This window comes from Ceratotherium simum, chromosome 12 (genome assembly GCF_057802395.1).
Source record: "Ceratotherium simum simum isolate JZ-2026a chromosome 12, ASM5780239v1, whole genome shotgun sequence".
Taxonomy (NCBI): domain Eukaryota; kingdom Metazoa; phylum Chordata; class Mammalia; order Perissodactyla; family Rhinocerotidae; genus Ceratotherium; species Ceratotherium simum.
In genome coordinates, this window is record NC_141911.1 from 44074250 (window position 1) to 44091431 (window position 17182).

Sequence of the window (17182 nt, forward strand, 5' to 3'; positions counted from 1 at the left end):
AATCCTTTGAAAATATGAAGCAAGGACACCATGCAATGCATGTAGATATGCCACTAGGATGATAAATCTTGTACACATGTCAAAAAACAGGGCGAAGATTAGAGGGGGGCCTTTTCAAAATTGCTTTACCTGTAAAACATCCCTGAAGCCATTTTGTTTGGACAAATTTCTCTTCTCTAATATGTACACTGATAAACTTTTTATTCTGACGTTGGATTATCTCTTTGCATGAAACACTTTGTATCTCACAGCAGCTTCATTCCCTCAGACCTCCAAAAGTGTCAGACCTTGAGATTTATTATCCACCAGCATGTAGCACAGGATGAAGTTCATATTCAAGGAGAGTGAGCACAGGATTGCTTAACATATGACACCTGCTCCAGCTACACCCCATTCATCCTCTGGTGAGTCGTCTAGAAACCTTAGACATATAAACAGATCCAACTCTAGGGGTAAAAGATGGAGCATAAGATGCAGAGCCACCCCTAGGACCAGGTCATTGATTGAGAATTGGAGGTAGATGGCGGTTAGTGATTAAACAAGCTTGATTCCCTTTCTCCTGGGTGAGAGCACATAGATGATTTAGGAAATAGAGGGGGGCTGTGAGGGGGAATTGAGAATGATCACAATGAGCCTTTGGAGTCTAAGGCTAAGATTCCACAGCCTGACTGGAGCCTTGACAGAGCAGGACATTCCTCTAGTGGAATTTGTCTGACAGCTGCCATGCTGCTGGAGAGAGCCCTAGATGACCAGAGTACCCAACACCATCTTCTGCAGCAAAGGGCAGGCCTTATTCCCTAAACAACATTCAGCTTTGATAAGTGATCTTAAGCGTGAAGTGGGATCACCCTCAGGACAGCCATCTTCTGGATTGGAGACCATGGTTTTGCTCTCTGCAAACCATGCATTGAATGTATCATCTGCAGCTTGGGGTTATCCATGAAAATATTCTTCACCATTAACATAGAACATTGAGAAATGGTTTTATGTATTGCTCTGTCATTTAACATCATTGATTCTGAACCTAGACCTAGAAGGGCCCTCAGAGCTCATCCAGTCCCTTCAACAGATGACCATCCCTGGGACACATTGGGCATCTGAGTTAGCAAAGGGTGTGGATGATAATGTATTGTAACAGTGGCAAAAAGATTAGAGGTGTGGTCCGTATTTTGCTGTTAATCTCAGCCTTGTGGATTTGAGTGAGCCACTGTACCTCTCAGGCCCTCGGTTTTCTCCTTGGGGACTGAGGACGATGAATTAGTAGCAAAAACAACTGGCATTTATTGAACCCTTACTGTATACCAGGCACTGAGAGGAAAGCTTTGTAGATGTCAGACTTAATTCTCAAACAACCTGTGAGGTTATTTTCCTCCATTTTCAAGTGAAGAAACTGAGGCATAGAAAGGATAAGGATCTTACCCAAGGTCTCATAGCTGGTAACAGGCAGAGCTGGTATTTGAACCCCATCCAGTTCCCTTAACCTTGGGGGATAACTGAAGTTTCTTCCTTAACATTCTCTGACTTTCTGACTAGGGTGCCTAAAGACCTTAGCAAGGGAATCAACACTGAGGTGTTATTATCAGCTTCGCTGCTGTCTTCAGCACAGAGGTGATCAGAGATCATTTGCCTCCTGAAGAGCCTTTTTCTGTGTTATTGCCCAGCCTCTAAAACCCTACCCCCTAGGGACCTCCAGGCCATCTCCATAATGGAGATGGATCTCAAAGCATAAAGGATCTCAAAGCATCCTTCCAGCTTTGCTGTCTCATCGCCAGCAAACACACCTGCAGGCCCCTGCACCTGCCCCTCTTTCACTTCGTTTGAGAATATAAGGACTGTGTGTTCTGTACGTGGAATATGTGAGCATCCTCAGCAAGGTTAGTTAGTTTAGTTTTTACCATTTTTAAAGGGGCAACATACTGTTATTATGAAGAAAGAAGCAACTTTTCTGATAGTACCATTTGAAGTGGATGAAAATTTAAGTAGACTAGAAGCGTGTCCTTTGTATTATAGGTGGAAGCAGAAATGAGAAAGCGGGCAGTTCCCTGGCAGGTGTCTGACTGCAGTTCTGTAATGGAATTGCTTTGTGATTCTGGCCACTTAGTTGTCTCAGTCTTTCTGTGTCGTCAATTCTTTGTCTATAACACAAGAGGACAGTAATGATTTGTATACTGTGCATTCCCATTTACAGGTCATTTTCACCTACGTTACTTTTTTTAATCCTCACCTGAAAGGACAAGTATTTTATAAATAAAGAAACTAGGCCCATAGAGGGTACAAAGACTCGACCAAGATTACCCAACTAATAAAGGGCAGAGCCAGGAGACAAACCTAACATGCTCTTTCCGTTTCACAATAGCTGAGTCTATGAGGAAGGCAGGGATAATTAACTAAGAATGCTTCTTATGCACTTTGGCAAATTTGAAGTTCCTGGAATGGATTACTAACAGTTCAGAAATAGGAAAAGTACCATACAACTAAAAATACACATTCCTCTGAATCTTTGTGAACACTGGGAATAAAATTAAGCTATTGATGATAGGTTTCACATGTTTTTGGACCTCTGGTGCTTTCTGTATCTTTTACATTTTACTCTGTGACCACGACGAGGGCGTAAGTTGATTTGCAGAGTGGTTATAAAAAACTTTGAAACTTACCCCTAAAATTGTTATGCCTTGCAAAGTTTTCATCAAGCTTTGTTCAATAACGTGGTAATGATATACTGATTAAAGGATTTTTAGCAAAATAGAACAAGTGTTCTGAAATATGTTTTCAATAATTCCCAAATTTGTACTTCCTTTGAGCCTGGTTACCACAGGTGGTGAACCTATGAATCTGCATTATTCTGTGTGGGTAGTATAGCCTGTGACGTAGCTGGTAGAACCAGGGTGCAGACTGCTGTGGTGCCAGTCCAAGTCAGGTTTCAGTTAGCAGCAAGGTAATCAGGGTCTTGGAACCCTTTTCTTTGTTTGAAAGTGACCAAGTACAGACTTAGAATGGCAGCTTTCACTTCTTTATTTCCTATCAGTGACCCCTCAACTATTCACTCAAGAAGTCGCTAAGGTCAGTTTCTTGCAGGAACGGCCGTTCACCCTCCTTGAATGATCAGCTCGTCACAAGCGCCCGTTGTGTTAATGTGAGAACATCTATCTACAAGCCGAAATGATCACAGTCTGCACACATAGCCGTGCTTTCCTATTTCCTTTGCACTCTCAAGAGGAGTCCTGAAGCCGAGTACACAAAATCCACTTTCTGCAGAAGGGCCTGAGCCAGTTTGCCCACCCAACCTATTTCACTTCTCCTTTGTATTAGCCCCGTGTTGCCAAGTATGAACATGGACCCTGTGTGTGGAAAATGGAAATGAACTATTTATATGTTGGCTGTCAGTGTTTGAGAAGAAAAAAAGCCTGAAGACATAAAACAATTTGGTTGCTCTTTCTTGCTGTTTTTCTTCCTTTTCTCCCATATTTCCCTTCAAGCTCCAGTGTTTACAGCCTTGGGCATTGGCAATATAAATTGGATTTTCAGAGTGAAAGGAAGCTGGCCTTCCTTTGAGGAGTCTCAAAAAGCCCTGGAGAAGAAGCAGGTTGTCCAGGTGGCATTTTAAGTCTATGAAATCAAACATACCAGACAATAGCAGACCTAGGCCGTAGATAAACAGCACCCCGAAAGAAGTTAGATTGTCATCTAACTTTCACAGTCATCTAACTGTGACGCTCTATATCTGAGAAGAGGTTGACCTTCAGTTCCTGGTTCTGATCAGTTCTAGGAAGCCCAGTGGGGAGTCTGCAAGATTATAGAGCCATTGTACCTTCAGAAAGAAGTCACCTGAAGGGACAGTATTTGAAAGGAGAACGTATTTAGAGAAAGTTCTGGAACCCAAATCGCCAAAGGAGTGAATGTTAAAAATCCAAAGAAATCTCATCTAAAACTACCATAATTTCCCACTTTTCTGGAAAGAGGCTCTGAAAATATGGGTAATCTTCTAAGTTCAGCCATATTCTACATTTTAGTAGAGTGCTCTCTCTTTTCTTTCATCTTGCAAATAGTCCTCTCTATCTTAACATGGGTTTATATGTACAGTGAAAGCTTTATTCTCAACAATTCTTTGGGAAGCAAAGAAAATATATGAGGTTGAGGTTTGTGCCACTGCTAGATGTTGACAACACAAGCTAGCTTATCTTGTGGGCTCATGGAAAACCTCTGACAACTCCATCTAATTTATCACCCAAACCAAGACACTTTTGAGGGTGAAAGGGACAGTAACCAAATGGGTCATGAGGATGACCGCTGTAAGCTGGAAAGGTCCTGGGCAAATCAGGAGGTATGGTCATCTTAATTATGCACAGTGAGATTAACTGGGTGAACAGAGAGTGTAAGACAGTAATAATGACTTGAAACTATCTTTTAGGATTTTGTTTTGCCATTTTTTAAATGTTTACTTCTCTTTTACACAGAATCATATACAAGCTTAGATATCATAAAATACTACTCACTCTTTTCTTTTGTCCTGATACAAGCCACAGGACAACTAGGCACAAATAAATAGGGTCTAGAAGGAAAAGAGAACCACTGAATCTAGATAAGTGAGAATTTTAGGCAACCTAGAAGATGGTCTCCTATACCAGTAGTTCTATTCATCTGTAAATCTCACATAAGTCATGACACACATGGTTATTTATTTATTTATTTACTTTTGTGAGGAATATTGTCCTTGAGCTAACATCTGTGCCAATCTTCCTCTATTTTTTGTATATGGGACGCCTCCACAGCATGGCTTGATGAGTGGTGTGTAGGTCTGTGCCTGGGATCCAAACCCGCAAATCCCAGGCTACAGAAGCGTAGCGCAAACTTAACCACTACGCTACCAGGCCGGCCCCCATGGTTTTTTATATAGTGTAAATGTCCATATGTAGTTTTGTTTCTAGTAAGCATACTGAGCCATGTTTTCTTATAAGATAGTTTTCTCTATAACTTCTCTAAATACCAAATATTATTTAAAATGTCAACAATTATAGAGAAGTAGCCGTTCAGAATTTTACGTAAAATTTCAAGGAAATGAACTGATCCACAAAAGGGATATTTTGATAGGATCAAGCAAACATGACAAATTAAAAGCTGAGTTGCAGGGGATCTCATTTGGGTTAACCAGTCTATATAAGGATTTTGTTGCCACCAGGTGCAGTATTGTTAGGATGCAAGTGATTTTCAGACTCAAAATTTAAAACTATTCTTTCCAATGAGGATCCTTCTGCCTTCACTGTTACCCATCCCTGCTGTTTCTCCTTCTTCTGAACAAGCTCATGACCTAACCTCTTAACTGGGGAGAATCAAACCTAGATGTACAGTTTCACCCGCTTATCAGCCACACGGTCAGACCTTGTCTTATTTTTCCCCCTGTGTTTTTTTTTTTTTATAATTTTATTTATTTTTACTTTTCCCCCAAAGCCCTGGTAGATAGTTGTATGTCATAGCTGCACATCCTTCTAGTTGCTGTATGTGGGACGCAGCCTCAGCATGGCAGGAGAAGCGGTGCATCTGTGCGCACCCAGGATCCGAACCCGGGCCACCAGTAGGGGAGCTCGAGCACTTAACCGCTAAGCCACAGGGCCGGCCCTCCCCTGTGATTCTTAAAGACACAGAATCTGGGCCCTCCTTTCAGTGTATTTGCTCTAATCCTTTTCTACAGGAAGTTTCTAGGGACCAATCAGAGCCAAGCAGTTAATACACTTTTCCTCTTAACCACTTAGTCACTGGTCTGGAGAACTGATAGAATCCTGTTACAGAATTACAAACCTGAGTTTTTGTTCACACACACGGAGCAGTTCAAGTATATCTGGTTTGCTCTGTGATAACCTGTGTTTGTGCATTATCTTTTCCTTTTTCCTGTGATCGGGATAGTCATATATACTATTAAATATGTACCCATGAGAAAAGACGATATGAATGTACAATGCAAGGAACAGTGAGATTTAATAGTGTTTAAATATGTGTGTCAGGAAGAACATTTCCAGAAAAGGAGAATAGTAAAAAGGGAGCAGAGATATTGCTGAGCAGGAAGGAGAAGAGAGAAACGAGAAACTGGGGCTCATCCTAGCTCATCCCCCTGAATTGAAACCGGGGGCATTTTTCAATTCAGCTAACTTTTCTCAGTTGTTTGTAATCTCAGCCATAAATAAGGGACAAAGAATATACTTGGTGTAATTTTATCGCATAAAGCATGTCCCTTTTCTGATCACTATATCTTCTCTATTGAATTTCCTCTAAAAATTGACTCACCTTTTCTCTAGTCTTAGAGGAAAATTAGGTCTTATTTCCCATTTATTTCATAGTTAAAACTTAGACTAAACTTATTCTCTTCTTTTGTGTTTATTTATATAACCGGTAAGTGCATGTTTCTCAATGAAGATTTTTTTTTAATTGGTCAGAATTTTATGATGACGTTGTTATTTTGCTCATAGTGGGATTTTTAAGTTAACTTTTGTCTTATTACAAAAATAATTTACGTTTATTGTAGAAAATGTTTTTGAAAATACAGACAAGCAAAAATAAGAAAATGAAAATCACTGAAAACCACACCACCTCAAAATAACCACTATCAAAATTGCTGGTGTGTTCACTGTTTTTTTTTTTCTTTAATGACTAAAGGGCAATTTTTGAGGGAAGGAGTCTGCCCATTTCAACATTGTATATTTGTAGATGCCTGTATCTCACGCATTAATGCTGCTGGATCTATATGATAGAATAATTTTTTTAATGACTAGAATATTTAACCAGAAAATATCTGACATATGCAGCTTCTCCTCAGCTCTAAGGGTGCCCTGGTGAGAAGCAGCCGTCGATGCTGTCATTTCTGTGCACACACACAGACATCCATCCATCATGAATATTTAAAATTCAATCATTAGGTGCAGCAGCAGCCGCGACAGCATATTTGTTGCAACTGATCAGCCACTAATGGTTTAAAAACTTAGAAATTGGGGGCTGCTTTTGTCAATTGAAGAGGATTATTCCAAGCCACTGAAGCTCCTTGTCAGAAAGGAAAAGTGTATTAAAAGAGATGGAATTGCACACCCCAGGGTCACTTACAATATATAATTTACTAAGCACACATGTTTAAAAGAAAAACACAGATCAAACAGATGAGATTGGAGACCCCTAAAATAGTCTCCTGCCCAGATCAAACATCCTACCAAATAAACAAACAAACAAAATATTCCAAATTCTGTTTCTTCCTGAGTCCCACCCAGACAAATTTCTGCTTACGAGGGCCCCATGCTTTGTGACCTAGGCTTGGCCCTCCGGTCATTCATTCTTCCAGATTAACTTTCCTTTTCAAGGGTGCCTTACAACAATAGAAACAGCAGTGTATTCCATAGTCACAATAATCAAGTGAAGTATGTTTTCTCTCATTACCAAGAGTTTGGTGATCAGCAACTAGGTATGGCTGGAAGGTATTTTTGAAGATACTACCTTCTGTGCTTAATTTGAACAGTTCCCCGGTGCAGTCAGCTTCCTAGCACTAGCCACAGCACTTTGCTTCTTCATCATTCCCCACTCCCTAAATCATATTTAAAAGGCTTTGTACAGAGGCCAGAAAAGTTGTTCCAGCTTAGCTAACACTCCCTTATAAACTGAGCTGTCCGAAGTCCTTGAGAGAGAATGACAGTATCAGGTACGCATGGAAACACGTTTAAAACAAGCCTTATGTAATCCCTTGTGACTCTTGCAGGAACAACTTAAAAAATGTGTTTATGATTTTCTCGACAGGTTGAATCAGTGAGTGATCTTGTTCTCTCCACTCTGCCCTCGGCACCCAGCTCTCCACCCTTATCTGGACTAGTAGTGATCTATACTAACCCAGAAGGAAAGAAGAGTGTATGTATTTTTTTAATGTTCTAATTTTACACAACCTGAGTAATGGAGGAAGGAAGGAAGAAGGGAGGAAAGAAGACTGAGAAAAGAAAGAGAGAGGGAAGGAAGGAAGAAGATTTGTTAAGTAGTGAAATTTGTACCCATGTGTGAGTCAGTTAGAGCTCAGTGCTGTTACCCCATCTCTGGCCTGCCTAGATTTAGAAAAATCCTGTGTGAACGGTGAAAATCTTACTGAATGATAAGAGAAAAAGCAGATCTATCCAGTCTCATTATATTGTTTTGCCCCACACACACACATGCTGCCTTTCTGCCGTCAAAGAGCTATGACATAGATCAGTAGCTTCACAGGGAAAACCACACAATTTTTCTCCAAAATATCACATGAATCACCTTGATTTTCTAAATTACAGGATATCCTGATGAAGCCACGCAATAGGTATTTTTAGGTATAGAGGAGAAGGAAAAATGTTTAAATGGAGCTATGCTTTAAGGACTATAACTGTAGAGAAAAGCTCTATCTGCCACCAACAGTCATAAACTAATGACTATTTTAAAATACATCTTTGAATATAAAATAATACTTAACTATTATTAATAGATCATTTATTTCTTAAACTCTTCCTCTTATAGACAAAAATGCTTAGTTTGTGAGAGAATCTGGCCAGTAAGATAAAAATAAGGTGCAGTGCTAGCTTATTATAATCTATAGCTCAGTCAACAAGGCTCCTGGCAATCTGCAGAAAGAGAAATTAAGGCACAAAATGATCTATCGAGGATTGAAAAAAAAGTCAGCCACAAAGTTGGGGAGAAAGCATTCCAGCTCCTGATTTTTTCTGGTCACTGTCAAGCTGTCACAAATAACTGTGAGAAAGTCTGCTTGGGGCATTTCAAACTCTGTGAATTCTCTGTTTATATAGATGTTGGGATATCCTTCTGCTCCTAAAACTATACTCTAGACTAAAGGGTTAAAGATCAACATTACCCTGAGAAACCTTACTCTGACTTAAGATTTACTTAACCAACTGTAATTTTACTACCACACGGATTCAATCTGTTGAGCAAATAAAAATCATTTTGAAAATGACCTACCTATGTATTTATTCAGTTTGTATTTCAGAATTATCATAATATCGGGCATAGGAGATGGTGGTGCCAATGGAACTATTGTAGACCACTTACCATAGATTTATAAATGGGACTACAAAAGAGAAAATAAGAAATCACATCATATGTGAAAACAAGAAATCATATCACAAATGCTTTAGTTCAGATAAGCATCTGTTCCAAATCCATAAACAATGAGATGAGTAAAATTGTATTCAAAGTAGTTTCCTACTTTGTCTTGGTCTCAAGTCAGTCTAATTCCTGATGTCACTTACTGTGTGAGATCTTAGGACAGTCATGAAAAGAATGTGGGCATTCGTTGAAACTTTCTGACATCTCTGTGCTCAGAAATGAACTGGTCATACAGCAAAATAGGATTTCGTTGCACTTTTTTAGTTTTTCTAACTTCACTTCCTACTTGGGTATCCCTGCCAATTTGACCTGATTCAGACACCCTGACCTTGGCTAAAGACACTCTTCTCTATTTTCATTCTTAATTCATGTGTTTTCCCATTTCTGTGTTGGTGCACCTCTCTGTGTCCTCTGTCTAGTACAGCCATGTGTCTAATTCCTTCCCCCTCTCTCTCACCCTCCCTGCTTCTCCCCTTCCATCTTCTTACTTCTTTGGTGCGTCTTCTCTGTTGGACATGGTGCCATTTCTGGTTCCCTGCACACATACTCTCTCCTTGATGTCTGCCCTCAAGTTCAATTCTGGGAGCCATTAGGTTTGAGTGACTATTTGACTGAAGAGTCAACGCCCATTATCTCTCCAAAAAAAAAAAAAGAACTCTCCAGGAGAAAAACCATATTGATGATAAAGAAGGAAAGGAGGGTGAATAGTGTGTGCTAGAATCAGATTAAACCAATGACAGGCTTCTGCCCAGCCCTCTGTCCTCCGAGCGGTGGCTCTCTGCCTCTGCTCACCAAGTCCTCAATCTGCTGCCTTGTCTTCTAGTCCAACTTTAGGTCATTCCACTATTGGTGACCTGCACACTCAGGCTGTTTTCCCATAGTTCCTCTCTCTCACCCACACTGTCAATGCCAGCCCCTCAGCAGCACATGAAGAAGAGCATTTAGCTGCGAGGTTGGGGAGGGGACAGCCTATAGCCGAGAAACGTAGATTTTCTAAGGCACTAAGACGACGGTTAGAGTGGTACACGCTGCTCTGACAGCCTAATTGTCACGACTGATTTCAAATGTGTTGGCAGTGATTCTGAAGCCTATAGAAAAAGTATTGGGTCTTAAGAGATTGAAAAGTTCAAATGGTCTACTCTTTGCGAAGCAGTATGCCCAGCTTGGTATTGTCAACCCCCACGTCATATCTGTGCCTAATGAACAAGATAAAGACACCAGAATGCCACCAACATCTAAACAGTGGCATCTAATTGATTTTAATCTTAATTCAACAGGGTGACCAGAAGGATGTTTCAATTACTGCCACCATATGGGACACTGAGTATCTGATTAGTAGGGATGCTCCTGTTCTTCATTCTTTCAAGCGACTACTTATTATTCTATAAGTTGTTGTCTCCCTCGATGAAATTTGCCCCAACAAGACTCAAAATAGTATGCATAGACACTTGAAGGTGCTTACCTTACAGCCAGAGCATGGCGAAGGTTTTGGAACAAGCTGGGTCCTACATAAATGGATCCTACTAGAGCCAGTGGTGTAGCAGCTGCAGACTTCCACTCTAATGTCACCACACACATTAGTTGTGAATTTGATAAATGCCATTCTGAAGAGCAATTGATTTATTAATTAGCTGATTCAGAATGTTCTTAGGACTCATTTGGGATATGGAGTCATTATAATTTAAAAATGTCAGTGCAGTGCAACAGAAGACGAAAATGGCACCTCCCAGGGGTCCTGTGGGCAAAGCCTTTTCCTTTGGTGGGTGGGGTTTTTCTCCATGGCCGTAATGCCACCCACAGGAGGTCGCCTCATCCGGCCTCTGAGTGAGTTCTCAGGAAATGAGGGGAACTTCCTACCATGAAACAGCCAGGATCCAGACTAAGATGGACCAGACCAAACAGGATAGTTTTGGCTATTAAACTCGGGATAGCAGCAGTTTCATTAGAAGATGCAAATGAATTAAGCTCCTTTAGTTTAGGAGTAACTTCTAGAAAAACCCCAACTGTATATAATTACTTATATCTATGAATAGATAGTCCATAAATTTCTTTCCAGCAAAAGATTTGGTGAGCTGAGAAGGTGAAAGTACTGGCTAGATTAAAATATCATGAATGTTAACTAACCAGGTTTTTGTTTTTATTTTTGCATTGTCCTTAAACATGAGTAATTAAAACCTGACAGTAAGTTGGCATTTTTGTTCATAGTTTTTGAAACACTCTATTCCCCTGTACTGGGACTGGGTAGCGAATCTAAAATTGTGATATATCAAATTATTGTCTGGTGTGTTTTTCTAAACATGAGCACGTGTACCCAGAAAGGTGACGTGTCTTAGTAACCTACTCACCTTTGAGCAAAAGACAGGCATGGTCTATCTGTTGTGTGCTGAGCTGTACAGTAGATTGAGGGGTTGGGTTGGGGGAAGTAAGGTAATTGCCAGCGCCCTGTTATCAAATAGACACACATACAGCTTTGGGGAAGAACAGATGTCATTAGTTATAGTTTTAGTCCTACCTTTTCTCTAGAGTGGGAGAAAGTTGAAGAAAGCATCTTCAACTAACAAAAGGAGGCATGCTTATTTACGGTATTAAAGCTCTGCTGATGGAACAGGACCACAGACAGCCTGACAGCTTCCTGCAGGCCCAGCAGCTTGCGAAAAGTACTCCAATCACTTCAAAAATCAGATCACCCGGCTTCCTGCACAGGCTCGGTGCTCAAAATGGCATTGAACAGTTGGAATGGCATGAGCAAGGACTTTAGAGTCAGATGGATCAAAGTGTGAATCCAGCCCTAGCGGGGTGATTGATCTCCTTAAGCCTCACTTTCCTCAGCCTGTGTGTGTGTGTGTATGTGTGTCTCTGTGTGTGTGTCTAGAAATTCTACCTCCTAGGATTGTGGAAATGACTAAACTAGATAATATATCTGAAAATGACTGATACACAGTAGGTGCTCAGTAAATGCAAGTTCTCTTCCTTTTATCAGATATGTGATGCAGTCACGTACCTCTTGTGTACTTTAGTTTCCTTGTATATAAAATGAAGGATAATAATGTCAACCAATATTTATCTGCTTAAAATTCTTCTATTGAAAAGCAAGTGCTTTAGCATCAAAAAAAACAACCCTCCCTTCTTTTCAACTCCCCTTCCTTGTCTGACACCTTTCAAACCTCTCAGCTCTCTTCAAACGAGAACTTCAACCCAGTGTCCGGTCACGGTGCACGAGCAGGGCTGTACTCTGCACGCACTGTGAATGCATCGCCGCTGCCGTGGCTGCAAGCCTTTGTCCTCCCAGGGGACGCCTTGTCTGCAGGTACTGCCCCCAGCCTGCAGTGAACTCGGGACCTTTTATTGATCTTGTGTGCATCTGGCTCCACTGTGATACCAGGAAGAATGGAGGTTGCTGGCCCTGGACTTGGTCCTGGACAAATAAATGTGTTTGTCAAAGCCCTTTCCTGACACTGGTTGTCTCAAGCCCAGGTGGCATCGTGGAGGGTAATTAGTTCTCTTTATTGGAGGGAACATGGGGAAGCTCTGAACTGCTTACCAGTGGACACATGCACAAAGATTTTGTTAATGCAGCTGTTACTCACCTTTTCATCATGCTAATGGGCAGCCTGTAAGAAATTTAACTTCCTGTCATTGGCCAAGCAACACCGATCAAACAAAGCATTGTTTCTTCTCACTGTTGATAAGTGTGACTTGTGGAGGCCAGCGATAGGATGCTCATTTTTATCTGCTAAGTGCACAGCGCTTGTAAAAAACCAGCAGTGGCCTTGTTACCACTTGACATGACACTAGGTTTAGCTGTTTACACTGACACGCTGCTGCACCCTTTCAGAGCGGCAGCTGGGGGTCAGATTCATTAGAGAGCATCAGCCGACAGCGAGGCAGCATCTGGTGGGATCCTTCCTGCTTCCCTGTTGGAAGCAGCAAGGCATGGAGCTTGCATCTTGGAATGGGTGACTTTTCATTCTTTTCTTTGTTATGATTATTTGAGAACCCCTGTTTATTCTTTGACCATACATGGAGAAGATGAGAGAGAAAGAAGGGTCTGGGAATAGCATTCACCCCAGTGATGAAGAGAAGGAATGCTGGGGCCTGCTGCGTGTTGCTTTTCTCTTTGCTAATGTGTGGTTCTTTGTTGCCCAGGAGGGTTGCAGGGAGGGAGTGAAATGCACATGTCTTTCTTGCCACAGCAAACAAGGCTGAAAAGCGGAAGTAAACTGAGTGGAACTTTATACTTGGTCCTTTGTTTTCTCCTTTTTCCTCTCTGTTTTATGAGTATTGCCTTGACAGATTTGGTGACTAGACTGCCTTATCATACTCAAAGCCACAATCTTTTGGGGCTAGTGTAGTTATCCTTTTGGGCATTTAAGAAATGGAGGGTGATATTCCAGAATCCTTGGTTCATTTTGCAATCACTGTGACCGGATGAGTTGCTGATAACCTAGAACAGCTGGAATGCTCGTTGCATCAAGAGCTAGAGCCCAGACCTTCACTCTCGCCACGTACGACTCTCCGTCCATGAATCCACGTGCAGCAGAGTACACATGACAGATGAGGAGCTGCCTGGGCAGCTCTGTCAGAATGTTGTGGGAGAGCACGCGGGCTGCAAAGGGCAAACAGAGCAACTATCTTCCACAAGTTCAGGAACCTCTGGCACCACTACACATAGCTAACATATCTCACACCCTGTCACCGCTTCTTTGTTTGACAGGCTGCAGAAGATCCTTTCCACCTCCACCTTTCCCTAAGGATGTAAGAATAATTAGTGCATTTCCTTAGGTTAAATAATACACCCATTTTAAAAAATAACTACCACATCATTCTGCCCTTGCCCTTGGAGTCTGGATCACTTCATTTGTCAAGAATATCCCTTGCCAGGCCTTTTCTTCTGGCTGCTGCTGTTAACATGGTACAGTGGGTTCTTCTGTCTGGATGATTCTTATTAAGTCATGCCAGGAGATATTTGGGCATTTTCCTAAAGCGTATCATATGACTTAATAGTGCCACTGAATCACGAATCTCTGAGAAGTTTTGTCAGGATCTCTCATGGCTTTTGATACCCAGTTTGCAAGTCCATTGTTGTCAGCCTAGCCCAGAATTCACGAGCTGCTCTGGGGAGAGATCCCACCCCATGAACTGTGTTTGTATCTGCCTCTTCTTTTCCTATAGTCCCAGTACCTAGCCATCAAGGCAGGATCCCAGGAACCAGGAGCCATGGTGCCATTTAGTGGTTTAGTGTAGTTTACATGTCATTGCCATCTCCATCCAGGTCTTTTCCAGGTGCTGGGATGCTGCCAAGAACTTCCATGCACAGGTGGAGAAAGATGTTCATGGCGGCATAAATTCTTGTAAACAAGATGCTTTTCTGTCTTTGGGGGGCTTTTGACACCTTAACGTTCGCCTGAATTTATACAGAATAAGTCACATGCTCTTCCAGGGGTTTAGTGCTGGGTCAAAAAAGCAGAGGAGTTGATTCTGGGTACTCATCTCTACCGCTTGCCACCAGCAGCCAAACCTCCTCCCCCTCAGCCCCTCCCCACCACCTCCCCTTCATATCCACCATCTCCTTGTCTCTTTGCAGGTCATTTATAATCAGCAGCCATGGCGTACAGGCCTCATTAGTGATATAGCCATTCCTTCAGTGCTTCAGAAATAATCATTTAGAAAAAAATGCATGGTTTCCTTCCCTTGAGAGCCTATGAGTGATGAATTTATTTCAGTTTGGCTGGCTTGGCTGTCTTGCTCAGCCTTATTTCCATATTTATTTCAACAAACAATGTAGGGTGGGAACGGGAAAACACATGCTGGGTGTACACACGGGCTGCATATCTGCTCTCAAACACAATTCCTCTCGAGGGCAGTGTAAAAGGAATGCCAACAAAAGTACCCTCCATTTTAAAAAAGAATCGATCTGTTGGACTAGGATGGGGTACTGTGTAGCAGAAGAGGAGCTAGTTTGTGATTGTCCATATTTGAAAAAGTGTGGGTAACATGCCAAAAGCAATTGATTCTTAGCTCCCATCCTGGTAAAGAAGGTGTCCCAAGAGTGCCTTAACCCTTGGCCTCCCTTGCTCTTGTAGGATCTGATTTGTGTGATGGTGGACAGCGATGAACTTTCTGTGCCAACTGAGAATCAGATGCCTCTGTCTGATTCTCTTCAAGCAGACCTCGTTCCCTGTGAGTAGGGAGGGTATGTGGGGGGATCACAGGCTTCTCTGACAAGGAACGATGCCAGCAGGTTCTTGACGGCAAATGGTGTCCTCAAGCCAGACTTGCAGATGTGCAAGCCACCTGGCTTCCAGAAATCTCTCTTAAAAGACTTTTCAGTTTTACTGAGAATGTGGCTCAGGCTTGGCACTTAGGCCACCTGAAATTTTTAGAGTGAATGTTGTCAAGTGACTTCGGCCACAGATCAGAAGAGAAGATGTTGGAAATCTGTTTAGAGCTGTGTCACTGACACTGTGTTAAGTGGCCAGGCAAGCCACATCAGCATCATTAACCTTACCATTACAGCTGAGGAAGAGAGGGACATACCACATCTTGATTCTATGGGGATGCTTTTAAAGTGGCAATTAGTGTTTAATAATAATAATAGTGGTTTTTCTTCTAGGGAAAGGAACTAGAATGTGCAAAACAGAATCTTGTCCTAAACATAACGCCATTTTTCCTACGGAAAATTTAGACATTGCACCCATTTTACAAGAGAAAGAATGGAAAAAGCAAAGAGTAGAAGAACCAAGAATAAAAAATTTTGATTCAAGGATCTGAACTTCCAGAATTTTCTTTTCTCAGAAGTTCATTTTTCTAAGCTTAGGATTCCTTTTTCTATGAAAGATATATTTGGGGAACCAAACTAGTTCAATGGACAAAGCAGGAGTCCTCAGGGGTAAAGAAAAAGAGGGATTGGACAATATCTAATGGACACTATCATCCCCAAAATTAGACTCAAATTGATACTAGAAAGGAAGGAATTTCAATAGGGTAGTAAATATCTGCAAGGTAGGGAAATACTACTGAAATGCAGTATTTTTTCAGAAATAACCCGAAAAGAAAGTTAACAATCTATTGCCTGGTTGAAAATTAATGGTAGAGTCACATAAATGCTAATGTCACTATTAAGAGTAGCCTTGGAACCAAAGAGAGACTTGAGTGGCGCATACAGGGCAGCCTCTAGCACCTTGCATTATCCTTGTAATGATGATCTAGGAAAACGTATCACAAACCCAGTCTTTGCTTATCCAGACATTCCCTTATTGGGAGTATAATCTAACACGGACAGATCTCTCAGTCAGCTTATCCTCCGTCCTTTTCATCTAATGCAGACAGTACAGATGGTTTTTATTCAGCCAAAATAGTTTTTATTACCCTTATAATTAATAGTATAATAAAATAATTGTAAGTGTGATGTAGGAGAAAGTGCCTTGTCTTACCCTGTCTGAGAGAGCTGAACTGCACTCTGTGGGAAAAGAGAATGCCATAGGGATGTGTTGGGATTGGTAACTCTTCAGCAAATCAAAGGTCTGTAAGCACCTCATACCTTTTTGGAAAAATAGTGGAGTTGTAATCAAAACAGTATTGTTTTGTAAGTGAGGATAATGATGTATCCCACCAGGAATAAGGCTAGTCCATGCTCTCCAGCATTCCTTGGCCTTTGGAGAAATGCATAGGTGCCAGGAAGCTGAGAAGGGCCCCTTGCTATGCCATCAAAGGAGGGCTCCAGCTCTTTACTAAGCTCCTGGGGCTTGCTTGCTGAAATAGTGGTATTCTGTTTTTAATTGGTAATCTGACCACCTCTAAACATGGCGTTAAGACAGCAGAAGTTGATAATTGAATCATCATCATTGTTGTTTTGAATTGGAAATAGTTCTCATAACAACCCTCTGAGGGTATTTCCTATCACCAACTCTTGCTCATGTAATCTTATACTGTATAGGTTTGTGATTTTTATTATATCGATGCATTTCTCCCAACTGCCTTTTCTAGATTTTTTTCTTTTACCAATGAGTTGGCAGATGATAGGAGAGTAAAGCAGACAAATGGATTGAGTGGCTGAAATGTAGGTGTTTGTCTG

At 41.4% G+C, this 17182-nt stretch overlaps 1 protein-coding gene across 3 annotated transcripts in view; it reads left to right on the forward strand.

The window, feature by feature from the left end:
• Positions 1 to 17182, forward strand: part of MAML3 (mastermind like transcriptional coactivator 3) — a 402996-nt gene that overhangs the window by 270754 nt on the left and 115060 nt on the right. For 2 of the 3 annotated variants that reach the window (XM_087437592.1, XM_087437593.1), the window contains exon 3: positions 7768 to 7875. The exons of the other annotated variant lie outside the window; for it this stretch is intronic. In XM_087437592.1, the coding sequence (XP_087293718.1) occupies positions 7768 to 7875 (108 nt within the window). The remainder of the gene's footprint in view (positions 1 to 7767; positions 7876 to 17182) is intronic. 3 annotated transcript variants of the gene reach the window in all.